At 50.8% G+C, this 22,867-nt stretch overlaps 1 protein-coding gene across 2 annotated transcripts in view; it reads left to right on the plus strand.

Moving 5' to 3' along the window:
- The window catches only part of LOC141174229 (transcription factor Sox-6), a 185,761-nt gene that overhangs the window by 24,967 nt on the left and 137,927 nt on the right, over positions 1 to 22,867 (plus strand). For both annotated transcript variants that reach the window (XM_073659052.1, XM_073659053.1), the window contains exon 2: positions 15,089 to 15,168. In XM_073659052.1, the coding sequence (XP_073515153.1) occupies positions 15,089 to 15,168 (80 nt within the window). The remainder of the gene's footprint in view (positions 1 to 15,088; positions 15,169 to 22,867) is intronic.

Consider the following 22,867-nt stretch of genomic DNA (forward strand, 5'->3'; position numbering starts at 1 on the left):
TGCGCAGCAGCCTGCGTCTATACATACAGCACATAATTGGGGCGCCCAAACAAAGCGCTGTGTTAATAATTCATTTAATAATACATTAGCAGTACATATAATTAATAATACATTTAAGCACGGTGCGGCTGCTCTCCTCCACCCTCCATCGTTGCAGAGTTTTACCACACTTGAATAGAATGTGCCGGTAATTTGCATCTATTATTCTCTCGGCTTTTTGTAACGTGTCGTAATCAGCGTTGTCTGTTTTACACATATCACTTTGTATCATTTGTTGTTGTGAAACAATGATAACTGGAAATGGCTGAGCGTCTGTGCCGCGCACGATAAAAGCCACAGCGATTGCGAGGCAGTCCTGGCGAATTCAATTAAAATCCCATATTTCTCCCTTTACGAGCGCATTAAACAACTCCTGAGTGGACGTCGCGCTGTAAAGATAATGACCTTGACGATCACTCGCCCAACACAAACCTTCAGCGTAATCTTCCTCTGCCTGGAACGGCCTGTTCTCCTAATTACAGACTGGAATACCTACTGGGATCGGCGATCAGGGAGCGATCACCTGTCCTCTTTTCAGTAGACTCCCCGTACTTCCTACAAGTCACCCGGTGTTAGTTTGAAGGCCCGAAACTGCAAATTCTTGCACCATTTAAGTTTAATGTTGCCCTTGTGTCTAACATTAGTTACTACATGAATATAAAAGAAAGGTAAATCTCCTTTCTCCAGAGGCTTCAGCGGTGAAGCTGCTGCAAGCAAACCCAGCTTCACAACGCGTACGACAAGAGCTGCCAGCCAATCAGCAGACGTTTTACATTATTGATCCTGTGGTCAAGGTTGTCAGTGATGCTAGATTGGGAAGTTTAGCAGCATGGCCACCGTGACTCCTCTGCAACGTGGTTCCACACGCAGAACTTGTATTAGTTAATTGGGATACGATGCTTTCAGGGATCAGACTTCCAATTCTGCAGCGGTGAATATTGCAGGCTCGATATGTTGGTGTATGTATTTCTATGTGTATGTGAGGTGTATGTATGAACACATACGTCCTGGCCATAGATCTACGCGCCTATACGGCTGCGGAGCAGTAGTCCTTCCCTGATTGACGTATGTAAACCTAAAGGCTGTATACGGGTGCGGAGGCCACAGATCCACGATGGATCATATCTCTGTATAGACACAATGTGATCACATCGCTGTGGATCAGTCGTGTATATGTCTGGACACTGCACCTCTCAGGACTAGTCATTAGCAGAATAATGAGAGTTATTATCCACAGTGAGGAAAGTATTGCCTCCAACACCGAACAGGAGGAGATAAAAGTTCAGGGTGTGGCGGCCAAAGCTGGAAATAAAGAGGCACAGTGAGATATTTCATAGAACTGAATTATGGTAGCTGCGTGGAGAAACGCCACAGGGAAGTGTCATCAGGAGCTTTTTCACTATCTGGCTGAGTGAGGAGGGGGTTAACCCTCAGTGCCCCTTCCCATGCTACTTTGTGATGTATCTAAGAGCTGACACTCTACTGTAGACCCAACACAATCTATATGAGCGCACCGTCAGCGCCTCCCCCACCGGTCACTCAGGTACAAATATTTCCCGTCTGACTGACGCTGAGAAAGCGGAGTGATGTCCCCTTAGGAGTTGCAGTGAATGATCTATCCCCAACCCAGGGGAGCGACATATAGGTGGTGGAGCCCAACCGTATGAGTGCAGGGGAGCGACATATAGGTGGTGGAGCACAACCGTATGAGTGCAGGGGAGCGACATATAGGTGGTGGAGCACAACCGTATGAGTGCAGGAGAGCGACATATAGGTGGTGGAGCACAACCGTATGAGTGCAGGAGAGCGACATATAGGTGGCGGAGCCCAACCGTATGAGTGCAGGGGAGCGACATATAGGTGGTGGAGCACAACCGTATGAGTGCAGGAGAGCGACATATAGGTGGTGGAGCACAACCGTATGAGTGCAGGGGAGCGACATATAGGTGGTGGAGCACAACCGTATGAGTGCAGGAGAGCGACATATAGGTGGTGGAGCACAACCGTATGAGTGCAGGGGAGCGACATATAGGTGGTGGAGCCCAACCGTATAAGTGCAGGAGAGCGACATATAGGTGGTGGGGCCCAACCGTATGAGTGCAGGGGAGCGACATATAGGTGGTAGAGCCCAACCGTATGAGTGCAGGGGAGCGACATATAGGTGGTAGAGCCCAACCGTATGAGTGCAGAGGAGCGACATATAGGTGGTGGAGCCCAACCGTATGAGTGCAGGGGAGCGACATATAGGTGGTGGAGCACAACCGTATGAGTGCAGAGGAGCGACATATAGGTGGTGGAGCCCAACCGTATGAGTGCAGGGGAGCGACATATAGGTGGTGGAGCACAACCGTATGAGTGCAGGGGAGCGACATATAGGTGGTGGGGCCCAACCGTATAAGTGCAGGGGAGTGACATATAGGTGCAGGGGAGCGACATATAGGTGGTGGAGCCCAACCGTATGAGTGCAGGGGAGCGACATATAGGTGGTGGAGCCCAACCGTATAAGTGCAGGAGAGCGACATATAGGTGGTGGGGCCCAACTGTATGAGTGCAGGGGAGCGACATATAGGTGCAGGGGAGCGACATATAGGTGGTGGAGCCCAACCGTATGAGTGCAGGGGAGCGACATATAGGTGGTAGAGCCCAACCGTATGAGTGCAGGGGAGCGACATATAGGTGGTGGAGCCCAACCGTATGAGTGCAGGGGAGCGACATATAGGTGCAGGGGAGCAACATATAGGTGGTGGAGCACAACCGTATGAGTGCAGGGGAGCGACATATAGGTGATGGAGCACAACCGTATGAGTGCAGGGGAGCGACATATAGGTGGTGGAGCCCAACCGTATGAGTGCAGGGGAGCGACATATAGGTGGTGGAGCACAACCGTATGAGTGCAGGGGACCAAAATATAGGTGGTAGAGCTCAACCATATAAGTGCAGGAGAGCGACATATAGGTGGTGGGGCCCAACCGTATGAGTGCAGGAGAGGGACATATAGGAGCAGGGGAGCGACATATAGGTGGTGGAGCCCAACCGTATGAGTGCAGGGGAGCGACATATAGGTGGTAGAGCCCAACCGTATGAGTGCAGAGGAGCGACATATAGGTGGTGGAGCCCAACCATATGAGTGCAGGGGAGCGACATATAGGTGGTGGAGCCCAACCGTATGAGTGCAGGGGAGCGACATATAGGTGGTAGAGCCCAACCGTATGAGTGCAGGAGAGCGACATATAGGTGGTAAAGCCCAACCGTATGAGTGCAGAGGAGCGACATATAGGTGGTGGAGCCCAACCGTATGAGTGCAGGGGAGCGACATATAGGTGCAGGGGAGCGACATATAGGTGGTGGAGCACAACCGTATGAGTTCAGGGGAGCGACATATAGGTGATGGAGCACAACCGTATGAATGCAGGGGAGCGACATATAGGTGGTGGAGCCCAACCGTATGAGTGCAGGAGAGCGACATATAGGTGGCGGAGCACAACCGTATGAGTGCAGGGGAGCGACATATAGGTGGTGGAGCACAACCGTATGAGTGCAGGGGACCGAAATATAGGTGGTGGAGCTCAACCATATAAGTGCAGGAGAGCGACATATAGGTGGTGGGGCCCAACCGTATGAGTGCAGGAGAGGGACATATAGGAGCAGGGGAGCGACATATAGGTGGTGGAGCCCAACCGTATGAGTGCAGGGGAGCGACATATAGGTGGTAGAGCCCAACCGTATGAGTGCAGAGGAGCGACATATAGGTGGTGGAGCCCAACCGTATGAGTGCAGGGGAGCGACATATAGGTGGTGGAGCACAACCGTATGAGTGCAGGGGAGCGACATATAGGTGGTGGGGCCCAACCGTATAAGTGCAGGGGAGCGACATATAGGTGCAGGGGAGCGACATATAGGTGGTGGAGCCCAACCGTATGAGTGCAGGGGAACGACATATAGGTGGTGGAGCCCAACCGTATAAGTGCAGGAGAGCGACATATAGGTGGTGGGGCCCAACTGTATGAGTGCAGGGGAGCGACATATAGGTGCAGGGGAGCGACATATAGGTGGTGGAGCCCAACCGTATGAGTGCAGGGGAGCGACATATAGGTGGTAGAGCCCAACCGTATGAGTGCAGGGGAGCGACATATAGGTGGTGGAGCCCAACCGTATGAGTGCAGGGGAGCGACATATAGGTGCAGGGGAGCAACATATAGGTGGTGGAGCACAACCGTATGAGTGCAGGGGAGCGACATATAGGTGATGGAGCACAACCGTATGAGTGCAGGGGAGCGACATATAGGTGGTGGAGCCCAACCGTATGAGTGCAGGAGAGCGACATATAGGTGGCGGAGCACAACCGTATGAGTGCAGGGGAGCGACATATAGGTGCAGGGGAGCAACATATAGGTGGTGGAGCACAACCGTATGAGTGCAGGGGAGCGACATATAGGTGATGGAGCACAACCGTATGAGTGCAGGGGAGCGACATATAGGTGGTGGAGCCCAACCGTATGAGTGCAGGAGAGCGACATATAGGTGGCGGAGCACAACCGTATGAGTGCAGGGGAGCGACATATAGGTGGTGCAGCACAACCGTATGAGTGCAGGGGACCAAAATATAGGTGGTGGAGCTCAACCATATAAGTGCAGGAGAGCGACATATAGGTGGTGGGGCCCAACCGTATGAGTGCAGGAGAGGGACATATAGGAGCAGGGGAGCGACATATAGGTGGTGGAGCCCAACCGTATGAGTGCAGGGGAGCGACATATAGGTGGTAGAGCCCAACCGTATGAGTGCAGAGGAGCGACATATAGGTGGTGGAGCCCAACTATATGAGTGCAGGGGAGCGACATATAGGTGGTGGAGCCCAACCGTATGAGTGCAGGGGAGCGACATATAGGTGGTAGAGCCCAACCGTATGAGTGCAGGAGAGCGACATATAGGTGGTAGAGCCCAACCGTATGAGTGCAGAGGAGCGACATATAGGTGGTGGAGCCCAACCGTATGAGTGCAGGGGAGCGACATATAGGTGCAGGGGAGCAACATATAGGTGGTGGAGCACAACCGTATGAGTTCAGGGGAGCGACATATAGGTGATGGAGCACAACCGTATGAGTGCAGGGGAGCGACATATAGGTGGTGGAGCCCAAGCGTATGAGTGCAGGAGAGCGACATATAGGTGGCGGAGCACAACCGTATGAGTGCAGGGGAGCGACATATAGGTGGTGGAGCACAACCGTATGAGTGCAGGGGACCGAAATATAGGTGGTGGAGCTCAACCATATAAGTGCAGGAGAGCGACATATAGGTGGTGGGGCCCAACCGTATGAGTGCAGGAGAGGGACATATAGGAGCAGGGGAGCGACATATAGGTGGTGGAGCCCAACCGTATGAGTGCAGGGGAGCGACATATAGGTGGTAGAGCCCAACCGTATGAGTGCAGAGGAGCGACATATAGGTGGTGGAGCCCAACCGTATGAGTGCAGGGGAGCGACATATAGGTGGTGGAGCCCAACCGTATGAGTGCAGGGGAGCGACATATAGGTGGTAGAGCTCAACCGTATGAGTGCAGGGAGCGACATTTATAGGGGGGAGTGACATTTGTAGGTGGTGGAGCACAGCCGTATGAGTGCAGGGAGCGACATTTACAGGGGGAGTGACATTTGTAGGTGGTGGAGCACAGCCGTATGAGTGCGGGGAGCGACATTTATAGGGGGAGTGACATTTGTAGATGGTGGAGCACAGTCGTATGAGTGCGGGGAGTGACATTTATAGGGGGAGTGACATTTGTAGGTGGTGGAGCACAGCCGTATGAGTGCGGGGAGCGACATTTACAGGGGGAGTGACATTTGTAGGTGGTGGAGCACAGCTGTATGAGTGCAGGGAGCGACATTTATAGGGGGGAGTGACATTTGTAGGTGGTGGAGCACAGCTGTATGAGTGCGGGGAGCGACATTTGTAGGTGGTGGAGCACAGTCGTATGAGTGCGGGGAGTGACATTTATAGGGGGAGTGACATTTGTAGGTGGTGGAGCACAGCTGTATGAGTGCGGGGAGCGACATTTGTAGGTGGTGGAGCACAGCCGTATGAGTGCGGGGAGTGACATTTATAGGGGGAGTGACATTTGTAGGTGGTGGAGCACAGCCGTATGAGTGCGGGGGATTTGTAGGTGGTGGAGCACAGCCGTATGAGTGCGGGGAGTGACATTTGTAGGTGGTGGAGCACAGCTGTATGAGTGTGGGGAGCGACATTTGTAGGTGGTGGAGCACAGCCGTATGAGTGCGGGGAGTGACATTTATAGGGGGAGTGACATTTGTAGGTGGTGGAGCACAGCTGTATGAGTGCGGGGGATTTGTAGGTGGTGGAGCACAGCCGTATGAGTGCGGGGAGTGACATTTGTAGGTGGTGGAGCACAGCTGTATGAGTGCGGGGGATTTGTAGGTGGTGGAGCACAGCTGTATGAGTGCGGGGGATTTGTAGGTGGTGGAGCACAGCTGTATGAGTGCGGGGAATTTGTAGGTGGTGGAGCACAGCTTTAGTGCAGGAGAAGCAGGGCAGCGCCATGTGCAGGCGGGTGGATCTCAGCCTTGTCCGTCTCCCTGACTGATATGATGCCTATAGTGGAGGTGCGGCATGATCCTATGGCTTCACCATCACAATGGAAATTGACAAGTGGGTTATGCAAGTTTCCCGTATTGTTTCACAGAAATGTCTGGCGGGTTGGGACACGCTCGCATGAATTAAGGCTCATTCCTTCTGAAGTATTTGGACAGGATGAAACAATGAATTTTCAGTCATCTAAGTTCATGTACAAAGAGAGATGTCCTATCTCTGAGCGCACCACTCATATGCAGTTCACCCGGACGCTTCACTGTCGCTGCCATTTTACTTACCTTGGAAATGCCCTGGTAGAACGGCGCCTCCCAATGGCAAGATAGGGGAAAAGCAAAAACAAAGAGCACACAAAGTTATTTTCACAGTCCGGCCAAAGACACATCCAACACATGACTGCGTGCACACAAGTGCATAAAAGCAGCGCAGTGCCTGTGCACAGAAAGTGCTTATTGCGCAGTGAATCCTCACTGTTGTGGAGGGAGACACATACATAATTCATGGCCTGTGAGGGGGCATCGTACCTAAAATAGTTCCCGCTGTTAGTTTAAATGATTTTCTTCCGTTTTAAAGCATCATTAAATCAGTGCAATCCCTGCCACCGTCGCTCATCTTACACCACGCTCAGGAGATAAAGGGGACGCTATTTAGCCCAAATTCCAGTATACATCCGGTGCCAGGAATGAATATAGCGTCAGCCACGAACGCCGGAGATTTGTTTAGTTTCCAGGTGGAGGAGAAAAAAAACAAAACAAAAAAAACCCCACGGTGCGAATCGTCAGCGAACCTAAATCAACCACATGGAAGGAGGAAAATAAGTCGGCGTATTTTGAATATTGCTCGGTATGAGTCCTGCACAATATAGCGTTAGTGCAGCCATTGTAGCAAATCGTCATATGCAATCAGAAGCCAATTGTTAGTGGACTGTGCGCCGCGCATACTGTGCTCGATGGTCTGATGAGGTATTATGGACAAAATGCAAAGCGGCTGCTGAGATTAGGAAGGTACTTTTTTAAGTTACTGTTAATGGGGACTTGGCTGGGTGTCCCTCATGGGGGGTGATGTCTTTCCGCATTGTTACCCACGTAGACTTAATGCATTAATCTGTGCGCCATGACCTCACTTTATTCCGAGCGGCAAATGTGGCTTGTGCAGGAAACACATAAAGCGCGTTGTTATCAGTCATGGAAGATCTCCCCGATAGTCATTACCCGGCTGCCAGATTCACTTCATGGGTTTGCCTAAAGACTGAGGGACATGAACACTTAGACCCACAGTGGAGGCGCCATGCCGCAGCCTGGACCTGCATTACACATCACATGGTGCAGTGCTACACCGTGCAAAAGTGGCCCTATAAATGATAGGACCCATAGTTCATTGTATGCTAACTAAAAGAGAAAATCACTCAGTTACTTTCTGTGTTCTCCCCGGATTCTGGGCATCAACATTTATATAGACGATACAGAGTTGAACAAAATGTTACAGTGTCGCCGCTACAATTAGACAGGAACATTTTTGACCTCAAAGGAGTACTTATTTATTTATTAATACACTTCGGCTTGATCTTGAGCCATGGCGACATGATGAATGAACGCTCTATAGGAAAATGAATCTTGTGCAAGCCTAGATATGTCTACCAGAGCCTAAATAGGTCCACCAGGGCCTAGATAGGTCCACTAGGGCCTAGATAGGTACACCAGGGTCTAGATAGGTCTACCTGGGTCTAGATAAGTCCACCAGAGTCTAGGTAGGTCCACCAGAGTCTAGATAGGTCCACCAGAGCCTAGATAGGTCCACCAGGGACTAGATAGCTCCAACAGGGTCTAGATAGGTCTACCAGGGTCAAGCTAGGTCCACCAGGGACTAGATAGCTCCAACAGGGTCTAGATAGGTCTACCAGGGTCAAGATAGGTCCACCAGGGCCTAGAGAGGTCCACCAGGATCTAGATAGGTCCACCAGAGTCTAGATAGGCCCACCAGTGCCTAGATAGATCCACCAGGGCCTAGATAGGTCCACTAGGGCCTAGATAGGTACACCAGGGTCTAGATAGGTCCACCAGAGTCTAGATAGGTCCACCAGAGTCTAGATAGGTCCACCAGAGCCTAGATAGGTCCACCAGGGACTAGATAGCTCCACCAGGGTCTAGATAGGTCTACCAGTGTCAAGATAGGTCCACCAGAGTCTAGATAGGTCCAACAGGGACTAGATAGCTCCACCAGGGTCTAGATAGGTCTACCAGTGTCAAGATAGGTCCACCAGAGTCTAGATAGGTCCAACAGGGTCTAGATAGGTCTACCAGAGTCTAGATAGGTCCACCAGAGCCTAGATAGGTCCACCAGGGACTAGATAGCTCCAACAGGGCCTAGATAGGTCCACCAGGGCCGTCTCCACGGTTATCTTGATTGTATCAAGCCATCGGGTTGCTGGTCTTCCTATTCGCCTTTTTCCTTCTATTCTTCCGACCATTATGTCCTTAGGGATACAGATCTGCTATAATTCTTATAACTTTGCAGCCCCAGTCATCTCCAATGTATACACCGTGTTCCATATTATTACACAGATGCCATTTTCTTCTAATTCTCCTGGATGGTGAACGCAGATGAGTCGTATAATGTTCAATCATCGACCGTTAAAGGATAAATCACATTTATTAGACAAATCCCCCAATGAGAACAGGATTTATTTAAAAACTAAAAAAAAATTAAAAATGCAGCAAATTCTTCTGCAGAAAAGTCCAAACATTTTATAGGTTGTAAAAATCTGAGAACGGTGATCTGTGGGATCTGCAGCATTAAGACGTCACATTTACTGAGATCAGAAGCTTTTCCATCAGAAGCCTCCTAACAGGCCGCGGTCCATGTAACATCGGAGCTTCTGGGATGTAGGGGAGGGTGGTGGCCGCACAGTGAGTTTCTCTCTTTTTATGCCCAAATCACCTAGGCGCGCTTCTTCTTTTTGTACCATGGAAGAAAGTGATCAGTCAGAAACTCTATATACTTTGACGAGGTCATTTTCACACCTTCAGGGACCCTAAAGAAGCTACCACCTCTCCCCATGATTCCAGCCCAAAACATGACTCCGCCACCTTCTTGCTGACATCGCAGCCTAGTTGGGACATGGTGGCCCTCCACAACCATCCACTACTCCATCCATATGGACCATCCAGGGTTGCCCATTTTCCTGTAATTGGGCTCCTGGCAACTAATTATAGCTGGGGTCTGAGATTGATGTCAGTGATCCAAAGACCCCAAGACAAACTGTCCATGAGGTTATGGGAAAAACAAAAAAACAACATCTTTATGGCACTGACATCCAATTTGCAGAATAATTTAGAGCACGATGTATGTGATTTGTGACCTTCACATATAAAAGGAAACGCCATAATTATTTACATGCATAATATTCATTAACCTGTATCATCCTCCAGAGCTGCACTCACTATTCTGCTTGGAGATGTACAGCTCCTAGTAGCTCAGCTCCTTACATTCAGTAGAGTAGAGGGGGCATTTAGTATTTTCCTCATCATATGACTGAACAGTATTTAGTGCAAAGATGACACTTTTCAAAATCCAAATCACTGGGTCTGTCTGTCCAGACACTGAACAAGCAGGGTTGATATCCAGCAATTTCAGCTGTAGAGGGGGCAGATACCATGACATATTATACCTTAAGTACGTGAGCGGCTGCAGCGTTCGGGTTTTTTTCTTGATTTTAAAGGGATATGTCCAGGACCGCAATGTGTGGCCACCTGGTGTTTTTGCACTAGTGACGTCGTAGTAACATATTTGTTACTTTCTAATGGTTTCCTTTGTCTGATCAGCAATTGATGAAATAATTGTGTAATTGTGTACAGTGTGAAATGACTGCTCGGCCTAAGAGTGTGCCAACATCAATTAGGAAAGACAGGTCACAATATGCCCGGAGAATGGAGAAGGCGTGAGGTGTCACTTACTGATACAATTACTTCCAGTGCCATTACCGGGGGCTCGTCTCTCCGCGCTCTGCTGCCCGTCTTCATCTGTGAGGCTGATACATTGTTACGGCTTCCACTAATGACTTTCATATTTATTGTCAGTTTAATAGTGCATTGTAATACTGCGCCATCACCGACAAATCCAGCGCATCGGGTAATGTGACAGGTTAATACCAAACAACTCCATCATTAGGAAACCACAAGTGCAGGAGCGCTGCGTGCTTACACATAGCCTGGAGGCAGCAAGTGACGGCAGAGGAAGCAGAGCGCTCCATCTCAGCCATTGTGGTTTTCATTCATCAGAACAAGATCATAAACACATCTAATTAGTGGTTGTGTAATAATGTTGTTGTGGTAACACACCATCTCCTGGTTGGGTCATCTGTTACTGCACAAGCTGGGTCGCAAACAATATGGCTGCGCTACAATGGGAGAAAAGGAGGGAGCACTGCGTAACCAGATAGACCTGCCGTTCAGGGGCTGGGGAAAGCCGAGTGCTAAATTAAGGTTGAGGTCAACTCAGGTCTAAAGTTAGGGTTAAGTAGTGGCCTGGGATATCGAGACGATGCGTCATGCTGGAGAATGAACAAAAACTCGCCAGGAGCGGCTCTGAGTGATATTTCCAGGTTTGTCTTGCTTGTGACGGTGCTAAGAATCTGTGGAGAATGATGGGTTTCGCCCTCCTGTATTATATGCGATCCGGCCTGTTCCCGGCTGTCCCCCGTTACAACTAGTCCCCAACTGTTTTTGTGAATCCTAGGTAGATGTACCGGTCCTAATACTGCTCCGGTTGTGCTCAGCTCCTTCTTGGCAATTATAATACTGCTCCGGTTGTGCTCGGCTCCTTCCTGGCCATTATAATACTGCTCCAGTTGTGCTCGGCTCATCCTGGCCATTATAATACCGCTCCGGTTGTGCTCGGCTCCTTCCTGGCCATTATAATACTGCTCCGGTTGAGCTCGGCTCCTTCCTGGCCATTATAATACTGCTCCGGTTGTGCTCGGCTCCTTCCTGGCCATTATAATACTGCTCCGGTTGAGCTCGGCTCCTTCCTGGCCATTATAATACTGCTCCAGTTGTGCTCGGCTCATCCTGGCCATTATAATACCGCTCCGGTTGTGCTCGGCTCATCCTGGCCATTATAATACTGCTCCGGTTGTGCTCGGCTCCTTCTTGGCCATTATAATACTGCTCCGGTTGTGCTCGGCTCATCCTGGCCATTATAATACTGCTCCGGTTGTGCTCGGCTCCTTATTGGCCATTATAATACTGCTCAGGTTGTGCTCGGCTCCTTCTTGGCAATTATAATACTGCTCCGGTTGTGCTCGGCTCATCCTGGCCATTATAATACTGCTCCGGTTGTGCTCGGCTCATCCTGGCCATTATAATACTGCTCCGGTTGTGCTCGGCTCCTTCCTGGCCCTTATAATACTGCTCAGGTTGTGCTCGGCTCATCCTGGCCATTATAATACTGCTCCGGGTGTGCTCGGCTCCTTCCTGGCCATTATAATACTGCTCCGGTTGAGCTCGGCTCCTTCCTGGCCATTATAATACTGCTCCGGTTGTGCTCGGCTCATCCTGGCCATTATAATACCGCTCCGGTTGTGCTCGGCTCATCCTGGCCATTATAATACTGCTCCGGTTGTGCTTGGCTCCTTCTTGGCCATTATAATACTGCTCCGGTTGTGCTCGGCTCCTTCCTGGCCATTATAATACTGCTCCGGTTGTGCTCGGCTCCTTCCTGGCCATTATAATACTGCTCCGGTTGTGCTCGGCTCATCCTGGCCATTATAATCCTGCTCCGGTTGTGCTCAGCTCCTTCCTGGGCATTATAATACTGCTCCGGTTGTGCTCGGCTCCTTCCTGGCCATTATAATACTGCTCTGGTTGTGCTCGGCTCATCCTGGCTATTATAATACTGCTCCGGTTGTGCTCGGCTCCTTCCTGGTCATTATAATACTGCTCCGGTTGTGCTCGGCTCCTTCCTGGCCATTATAATACTGCTCCGGTTGTGCTCGGCTCCTTCCTGGCCATTATAATACTGCTCCGGTTGTGCTCGGCTCCTTCCTGGCCATTATAATACTGCTCCGGTTGTGCTCGGCTCCTTCCTGGCCATTATAATACCGCTCCGGTTGTGCTCAGCTCCTTCCTGGGCATTATAATACTGCTCCGGTTGTGCTCGGCTCATCCTGGCCATTATAATACTGCTCCGGTTGTGCTCGGCTCCTTCCTGGTCATTATAATACTGCTCCGGTTGTGCTCGGCTCCTTCCTGGCCATTATAATACTGCTCCAGTTGTGCTCGGCTCCTTCCTGGCCATTATAATACTGCTCCGGGTGTGCTCGGCTCCTTCCTGGCCATTATAATACTGCTCCGGTTGTGCTCAGCTCATCCTGGCCATTATAATACTGCTCCGGTTGTGCTCGGCTCCTTCCTGGCCATTATAATACTGCTCCAGTTGTGCTCGGCTCCTTCCTGGCCATTATAATACTGCTCCGGGTGTGCTCGGCTCCTTCCTGGCCATTATAATACTGCTCCGGTTGTGCTCGGCTCATCCTGGCCATTATAATACTGCTCCGGTTGTGCTCGGCTCCTTCCTGGCCATTATAATACTGCTCCAGTTGTGCTCGGCTCATCCTGGCCATTATAATACTGCTCCGGTTGTGCTCGGATCCTTCCTGGCCATTATAATACTGCTCCTGTTGTGCTCGGCTCATCCTGGCCATTATAATACTGCTCCGGTTGTGCTCGGCTCCTTTTTGGCCATTATAATACTGCTCCGGTTGTGCTCGACTCATCCTGGCCATTATAATACCGCTCCGGTTGTGCTCGGCTCCTTCCTGGCCATTATAATACTGCTCCGGTTGTGCTCGGCTCCTTCCTGGCCATTATAACACTGCTCCGGTTGTGCTCGGCTCCTTCTTGGCCATTATAATACTGCTCCGGTTGTGCTCGGCTCCTTTTTGGCCATTATAATACTGCTCGGTTGTGCTCGGCTCATCCTGGCCATTATAATACTGCTCCGGTTGTGCTCGGCTCATCCTGGCCATTATAATACTGCTCCGGTTGTGCTCGGCTCCTTCCTGGCCATTATAATACTGCTCCGGTTGTGCTCGGCTCATCCTGGCCATTATAATACTGCTCCAGTTGTGCTCGGCTCATCCTGGCCATTATAATACCGCTCCGGTTGTGCTCGGCTCCTTACTGGCCATTATAATACTGCTACGGTTGTGCTCGTCTCATCCTGGCCATTATAATACTGCTCCGGTTGAGCTCGGCTCCTTCTTGGCCATTATAATACTGCTCCGGTTGTGCTCAGCTCCTTCCTGGGCATTATAATACTGCTCCGGTTGTGCTCGTCTCATCCTGGCCATTATAATACTGCTCCGGTTGTGCTCGTCTCATCCTGGCCATTATAATACTGCTCCGGTTGAGCTCGGCTCCTTCTTGGCCATTATAATCCTGCTCCGGTTGTGCTCAGCTCCTTCTTGGCCATTATAATACTGCTCCGGTTGTGCTCGGCTCCTTCCTGGTCATTATAATACTGCTCCGGTTGTGCTCAGCTCCTTCCTGGCCATTATAATACTGCTCCGGTTGTGCTCAGCTCATCCTGGCCATTATAATACTGCTCCGGTTGTGCTCGGCTCCTTCCTGGCATTATAATACTGCTCCGGTTGTGCTCGGCTCCTTCCTGGCCATTATAATACTGCTCCGGTTGTGCTCGGCTCCTTCCTGGCCATTATAATACTGCTCCAGTTGTGCTCGGCTCCTTCCTGGCCATTATAATACTGCTCCGGGTGTGCTCGGCTCCTTCCTGGCCATTATAATACCGCTCCGGTTGTGCTCAGCTCCTTCCTGGCCATTATAATACCGCTCCGGTTGTGCTCGGCTCCTTACTGGCCATTATAATACTGCTCCGGTTGTGCTCGGCTCCTTCCTGGCCATTATAATACTGCTCCGGGTGTGCTCGGCTCCTTCCTGGCCATTATAATACTGCTCCAGTTGTGCTCGGCTCCTTCCTGGCCATTATAATACTGCTCCGGGTGTGCTCGGCTCCTTCCTGGCCATTATAATACCGCTCCTGTTGTGCTCGGCTCCTTCCTGGCCATTATAATACCGCTCCGGTTGTGCTCGGCTCCTTACTGGCCATTATAATACTGCTCCGGTTGTGCTCGGCTCCTTCCTGGCCATTATAATACTGCTCCGGGTGTGCTCGGCTCCTTCCTGGCCATTATAATACTGCTCCAGTTGTGCTCGGCTCCTTCCTGGCCATTATAATACTGCTCCGGGTGTGCTCGGCTCATCCTGCCCATTATAATACCGCTCCGGTTGTGCTCGGCTCATCCTGGCCCAGGTCAGTGTTACCAGTGCACTTCACTGTCTGTGCAGATGTTTTGGTGCAGGGACGGGATGTGTTTCCACATGTGTGCTGTTCTCTGCTCAGTGTCTGAACCTGTCCCTATTGTTTTCCTCACAGGTGATAACTATCCCGTGCAGTTCATTCCATCATCAATGGCAGCTGCTGCCGCCTCTGGACTCAGCCCCTTACAGCTCCAGGTATGTGCAAAGCATGAGGGATACAAAGCAAACCTTAACTGGGGGAAGGGGAAGCGCTGCTGAGAGGTTCTGGTCACCCATGTTATCTGTCCTCTGATTGTGCCAGATCAATTGCAGCTACTCCCTACTGTCCTGGAATGTGTCAGTAGTTACTGAAACTTTGAAATTGTGTTCATAAATCTAAAAATTGTATAGGTCTCTACCATATAGTGAAGAATTGCAGAGCACTGAAATACAGTACCCCTGCATCTAAGTATATTGGGTGTAATACTGTCTACTGAGTGTCTGTATCTAAGCCTATGACGGGTGATTATCATGTGATACTGTGTCCTGCGTGGAGTATCTAATCATACAATGTACAACACTATCTGCTGACCCGCTGTATCTAAAGACTCATTCAGACCTCAGTTTTTCTAGGCAAAAATCCAAATATTAGGCAGGCACAGCTAAATGATTATCAATTATATATGGAGGGGTGCTACAGAGGTCCCACATAGAGCTACACTAGTGCAAATGAGAAGAAAGACGCAGGGCAAAAACAAAGGCCGTGCACTCCCAACAGTTTAGAAAAGTAGCAAAAAATCTTTATTAACAATATCAACAAACAAAGAGGTGCAAAAGATTGTTAAAAACAAAACAAACAATGTACAGATGTAACTTTGAATGCGGTGAAGCGCAAGCAGATACAACGCAAGCGCTCTGTGTCAAGGCTCCAAAATAATATATAGTCCCTAAGATCCGGTAAGTATGCCTTCCACTCAATGGCTTGGTGGAACACAAATCGGAAGTGGCGCGTCAGCCACAAAAAAACAGTATGAAGCTTCAAGAAAACATAAAAATGGACATAGGGGGTACAGAAAACAACAACAAACCCAATGACATGTAAATCAATCCACATAACGTAAGAAATATATATACAAGACATGTAAATGAATCAACATGACGACACAAAAGTACATAAATAATAATGAGGACCATAATCCCAATGACACCCATAGTGTAGACAATGGTATGTGACAATTATACAAGACAAAAGACAACATGGAGCAGATATATACCTACCATCAGGAAACAAAGAAATTGATGGGAGAAAAAAATATATATATAAAATAATTAAGTAAAAACTAGAGGAAAAAGTGAACAAAAAAATAAAGAATAAAAAGGGAGGCCAAAATCGTACAGATGGATATAGGTATATGAACAGAATAGAAATGATGGCAATAGGGACTGTAAGGATTTTAATTGAGGTACCCCGTAAATGACAGATCCTCATTAATTCCCTTGGGGGCAACAGAATCAATCTGGAATATCCGTCTAGATTCTGATCTCAGAAGGGCACTAGTGTAGTCTGTTTTACGGAAGTTAGGCTGTATTTTTTGTAGACCCACCACATGCAGATATCTTGGATTAGCAGAATGAAAATGAGATAATACGGTCGTAATCGTCTGACCTTTCTTCAAATCTTGTTCTCCGCGATGGATGTTGGAGATGCGCTGTTGCACTCTCCTTCACAGTTCCTGGGAGGTTTGTCCCACATATATTTTGGGGCAGGTACATTTGAGGCCATAGATCACATCAGATGTTCTACAGTTAACAGAATCCCTGAGGGTACTGTTGATTATCAACCGGATTGATAAAAGTTTTTCCTGGCAAAAAAGTGTGGGCATACAGAACAATCAGCACAGGGATAGGAGCCTCTGACCCGTGTCCTCCAGAAGTACTATACGTGGGACGTGTATAATGACTCCTTACAAGTTTATCCTTCAGACTAAGTGCACGTCTAGCTGTAACGAGCGGTCTCTCGGGTATTAGACCAGATACGCACCTGTCTGTTTTAGGGATATTCCAGTGCCTATGAAGTAACTCATTGAGCTGGCCCCATTGATTATTGAACCTTGTAATGAATCTAATTTGAAAGTCTTCCGTTCTAACACGAGGCTGTAAGAGGGATCCACAAGATCTTACAAGGATCCTTTGATGTGCCTTGGAGATTACAGATTTGGGATATCCTTGTTCCCGAAATCTGGAGGACAAGTCCCTGGCCTCAAGTTTATAATCATCATGGACAGAGCAATTTCTCTTAATTCTTGAAAATTGTCCAACCGGTAATTTCTAAACTGTTGGGAGTGCACGGCCTTTATTTTTGCCCTGCGTCTTTCTTCTCATTTGTAATAACTCAGTTTTTCCTCATACGAGTGCCGATCCCATGTGATAACGCAAAGAAAGCGTAGCACCTCCCTGGGAACGATCCCGTGGGATACTAAACAGAGCACAGCACCTCCCTGGGAACGATCCCGTTGGATACTAAACAGAGCGCAGCACCTCCCTGGGAACGTTCCCGTGGGATACCAAACAGAGCGCAGCACCTCCCTGGGAACGTTCCCGTGGGATACCAAACAGAGCGCAGCACCTCCCTGGGAACGATCCTGTGGGATACCAAACAAAGCGCAGCACCTCCCTGGGAATGATCCCGTGGGATACCAAACAGCGCAGCACCTCCCTGGGAACGTTCCCGTTGGATACTAAACAGAGCGCAGCACCTCCCTGGGAACGTTCCCGTGGGATACCAAACAGAGCGCAGCACCTCCCTGGGAACATTCCCGTGGGATACCAAACAGAGCGCAGCACCTCCCTGGGAACGATCCCGTGGGATACCAAACAGAGCACAGCACCTCCCTGGGAACATTCCCGTGGGATACCAAACAGAGCGCAGCACCTCCCTGGGAACGATCCTGTGGGATACCAAACAAAGCGCAGCACCTCCCTGGGAACGATCCCGTGGGATACCAAACAGAGCGCAGCACCTCCCTGGGAATGATCCCGTGGGATACCAAACAGAGCGCAGCACCTCCCTGGGAACGATCCCGTGGGATACTAAACAGAGCACAGCACCTCCCTGGGAACGATCCCGTGGTTTACCAAACAGAGCGCAGCACCTCCCTGGGAACGATCCTGTGGGATACCAAACAAAGCGCAGCACCTCCCTGGGAATGTTCCCGTGGGATACCAAACAGAGCGCAGCACCTCCCTGGGAATGATCCCGTGGGATACCAAACAGAGCGCAGAACCTCCCTGGGAACGATCCCGTGGGATACTAAACAGAGCGCAGCATCTCCCTGGGAACGATCCCGTGGGATACCAAACAGAGCACAGTACCTCCCTGGGAACATTCCCGTGGGATACCAAACAGAGCGCAGCACCTCCCTGGGAACGATCCCGTGGGATACCAAACAGAGCACAGCACCTCCCTGGGAACGATCCCGTGGGATATCAAACAGAGCACAGCACCTCCCTGGGAACGATCCCGTGAGATACCAAACAGAGCGCAGCACCTCCCTGGGAACGATCCCGTGGGATACCAAACAGAGCGCAGCATCTCCCTGGGAATGATCCCGTGGGATACTAAACAGAGCGCAGCATCTCCCTGGGAACGATCCCGTGGGATACCAAACAGAGCACAGTACCTCCCTGGGAACATTCCCGTGGGATACCAAACAGAGCGCAGCACCTCCCTGGGAACGATCTCGTGGGATACCAAACAGAGCACAGCACCTCCCTGGGAACATTCCCGTGGGATACCAAACAGAGCGCAGCACCTCCCTGGGAACGATCCCGTGGGATACCAAACAGAGCACAGCACGTCCCTGGGAACAATCCCGTGGGATATCAAACAGAGCACAGCACCTCCCTGGGAACGATCCCGTGAGCTACCAAACAGAGCGCAGCACCTCCCTGGGAACGATCCCGTGGGATACCAAACAGAGCGCATCATCTCCCTGGGAATGATCCCGTGGGATACTAAACAGAGCGCAGCATCTCCCTGGGAACGATCCCGTGGGATACCAAACAAAGCGCAGCACCTCCCTGGGAACGATCCCGTGGGATACCAAACAGAGCGCAGCACCTCCCTGGGAACAATCCCGTGGGATACCAAACAGAGCGCAGCACCTCCCTGGGAACATTCCCGTGGGATACCAAACAGAGCACAGCACCTCCCTGGGAACGATCCCGTGGGATACCAAACAGAGCACAGTACCTCCCTGGGAACATTCCCGTGGGATACCAAACAGAGCGCAGCACCTCCCTGGGAACGATCCCGTGGGATACCAAACAGAGCACAGCACCTCCCTGGGAACATTCCCGTGGGATACCAAACAGAGCGCAGCACCTCCCTGGGAACGATCCCGTGGGATACCAAACAGAGCACAGCACGTCCCTGGGAACGATCCCGTGGGATACCAAACAGAGCACAGCACCTCCCTGGGAACGATCCCGTGGGATATCAAACAGAGCACAGCACCTCCCTGGGAACGATCCCGTGGGATACTAAACAGAGCGCAGCATCTCCCTGGGAACGATCCCGTGGGATACCAAACAGAGCGCAGCACCTCCCTGGGAACGATCCCGTGGGATACCAAACAGAGCACAGCACCTCCCTGGGAACGATCCCGTGGGATACCAAACAGAGCGCAGCACCTCCCTGGGAACAATCCCGTGGGATACCAAACAGAGCGCAGCACCTCCCTGGGAACATTCCCATGGGATACCAAACAGAGTGCAGCACCTCCCTGGGAACGATCCCGTGGGATACCAAACAGAGCGCAGCACCTCCCTGGGAACGATCCCGTGGGATACTAAACAGAGCGCAGCACCTCCCTGGGAACATTCCCGTGGGATACCAAACAGAGCGCAGCACCTCCCTGGGAACGATCCCTTGGGATACCAAACAGAGCACAGCACCTCCCTGGGAATATTCCCGTGGGATACCAAACAGAGCGCAGCACCTCCCTGGGAACGATCCCGTGGGATACCAAACAGAGCGCAGCACCTCCCTGGGAACGATCCCGTGGGATACCAAACAGAGCGCAGCACCTCCCTGGGAACGATCCCATGGGATACCAAACAGAGCGCAGCACCTCCCTGGGAACGATCCCGTGGGATACCAAACAGAGCGCAGCACCTCCCTGGGAACGATCCCGTGGGATACCAAACAGAGCGCAGCACCTCTCTGGGAACAATCCCGTGGGATACCAAATAGAGCGCAGCACCTCCCTGGGAACGATCCCCTGTGATAACGCTCAGAGAGTGCAGCACCTCCCTGGGAACGATCCCCTGTGATAACGCTCAGAGAGTGCAGCACCTCCCTGGGATACATCACAGAACATTCACCTGACAACGGCTGCTTTCGTCTTTCCGTGCGCTGCTATCGGGCTATACGTGTACCACACTGTGGGAAGCAGCAGACGATGCTGTCCGCCACTTTCAGTGGATGAAGAGGACTGAGGATCCTATTTATAGTTGGATATTCAGCTCATGATCAGAGGATTTACCTTTCATAAAGGGCTTCAGCCACAAAATGCAACTCATTTCCAGGTGATATATAGAGCCGATCCTGAAGGGTCAAGTTGTTAAGACAAATCTAATAAACAGAGAGCATAAGGGTCCATTCATAAGAACGACGGCACTAAACAATTACTGATCAGCAGTCATTTAGTCGCCTGTTTACAAAGGCAGACCAAAGTAAGCGATGTGGCCGGAGCGAGATCGCTCAGTGCACACAGGCTGCCGCTCTTCTCCGCACTGCGAGTCCTGGTTACACAGGAAGATGCTCCGCTGAGAACGATGATCTTTTGCCCTGCACAAAAGATCATTTCACTCGTTGAAGGAGGGTCTTACTCGTTCATTAGGTGATCTGTATCCTGTTTATATAGCAAGATAATTGTGAAACGAGCGTTGGGAAGAAGCCTCGGACATGATTATCTTTAGGTGTAAATGCACCCTAAGCAGGGAAGTCCACTTCAGAGCATCATCTCGCAGCACGATGTATGTGAAGCACTGTATCCGCTTATGCGCCTTTCACACGTCAGTATTTTGAGTACGTGTGGTGTCAATTTCCAGACGTACTGGAGACACTGACACACGTAGATTTGAATGGGTCTGTGCACATGTCAGTGACCTTGTTTCCGTGTGTTTCCACAGACCTTGTGTCCGTTGGCAAAACACGCTGACATGTCCATTTTTTTCTCACAGCACGGGCCACAAAACGTCCCGCATCCGTGCACAGTGATGACACATAGATGACATCCGTGTGTCATCAGTGTGACACGTACCGGCGCCTGGGAATCAGCGGTACAGTTAGCGCTGTTCCCAAGCGCCGGGTGCTGAACGCTGCCCTCATCATTGTCCCCTGCCGGCGCAGCGATCAGCGCTAACAAGGAACAATGATGAGAGTAATATTCTGCTCCCGCTGTGCCCTGGTGTAAAAATAAGAATAAAATAAAAAAATCCTTATACTTACCTGTCCGAAGATGTCCCCCACTGTAATCCACCTGACCGCTGACGCCGGGGAGAATGACTTGCTGCAGTGAGCGGGCCCCGGAGCTGCGCTGAGCTCAGTGAGTTATAAGACACCGCTCGCTGAGCGCAGCTCCGAGGCCCGCTCGCTGCAGCGAGTCATTCTCCCAGGCTCCTCGGCGTGAGTGTTCAGGTGGATTACAGCGGGGGACATGTTAGGACAGGTGAGTATAAGAATTTTTTTATTTTATTCTTATTTTTACACCAGGACACAGCGGGAGCAGAATACTACTACTCTCATCATTGTTCCTTGCTTCATTGTCCCTTGCTAGCACTGATACCTGCACTGGCAGGTGACAATGAGGAGGGCAGCGTTCAGCACCTGGCGTTTGAGAACAGCGCTAACTGTACCACTGATTCCCAAGCGCTGGTACGTGTGATACTGATGCGGGACACGGGCAGTAAACAATTGCCACATGTATCACAGATATCTCCGGTACTGGTTTTTACAGTACCGGAAATATCTGGATGTGTGAAAGAGGTCTTAAAGGGTACCTTTCTTGTCAAAAAATGCTATTAACTTGCAGATCTGGGGTTAATCATGTTCTAAAGCTATGTGGGGTCTGCGGGGAGGAAATTAACTTTATTCCTCCCCGCAGCCTCTAGCTTTCTGTCATAGAGGTGTGGCTTCAGTGCTGGTCCGGCTGTCAGTCAGTGCTCATCCGGCTATCAGTCAGTGCTGGTCTGGCTATCAGTCAGTGCTGATCTGGCTATCAGTCAGTGCTGGTCCGGCTATCAGTCAGTGCTGGCCCGGCTATCAGTCAGTGCTGGTCTGGCTATCAGTCAGTGCTGGTCCGGCTATCAGTCAGTGCTGGCCCGGCTATCCGTCAGTGCTGATCTGGCTATCAGTCAGTGCTGGTCCGGCTATCAGTCAGTGCTGGTCCGGCTATCAGTCAGTGCTGGTCCGGCTATCAGTCAGTGCTGGTCCGGCTATCAATCAGTGCTGGTCCGGCTATCAATCAGTGCTGGCCCGGCTATCAGTCAGTGCTGGTCCGGCTGTCAGTCAGTGCTGGTCCGGCTATCATTCAGTGCTGGTCCAGCTATCAGTCAGTGCTGGTCCGGCTATCAGTCAGTGCTGGTCCGGCTATCAGTCAGTGCTGGCCCGGCTATCAATCAGTGCTGGCCCGGCTATCATTCAGTGCTGGTCCGGCTATCAGTCAGTGCCGGTCCGGCTATCATTCAGTGCTGGTCCGGCTATCAGTCAGTGCTGGTCCGGCTATCAGTCAGTGCTGGTCCGGCTATCAGTCAGTGCTGGTGCGGCTATCAGTCAGTGCTGGTCCGGCTATCATTCAGTGCTGGTCCGGCTATCATTCAGTGCTGGTCCGGCTATCAGTTAGTGCTGGTC

This window comes from Phyllobates terribilis, unplaced genomic scaffold (genome assembly GCF_046119375.1).
Source record: "Phyllobates terribilis strain yellow unplaced genomic scaffold, ASM4611937v1 Scaffold_13__5_contigs__length_258822181, whole genome shotgun sequence".
NCBI classification, from domain to species: Eukaryota; Metazoa; Chordata; class Amphibia; order Anura; family Dendrobatidae; genus Phyllobates; species Phyllobates terribilis.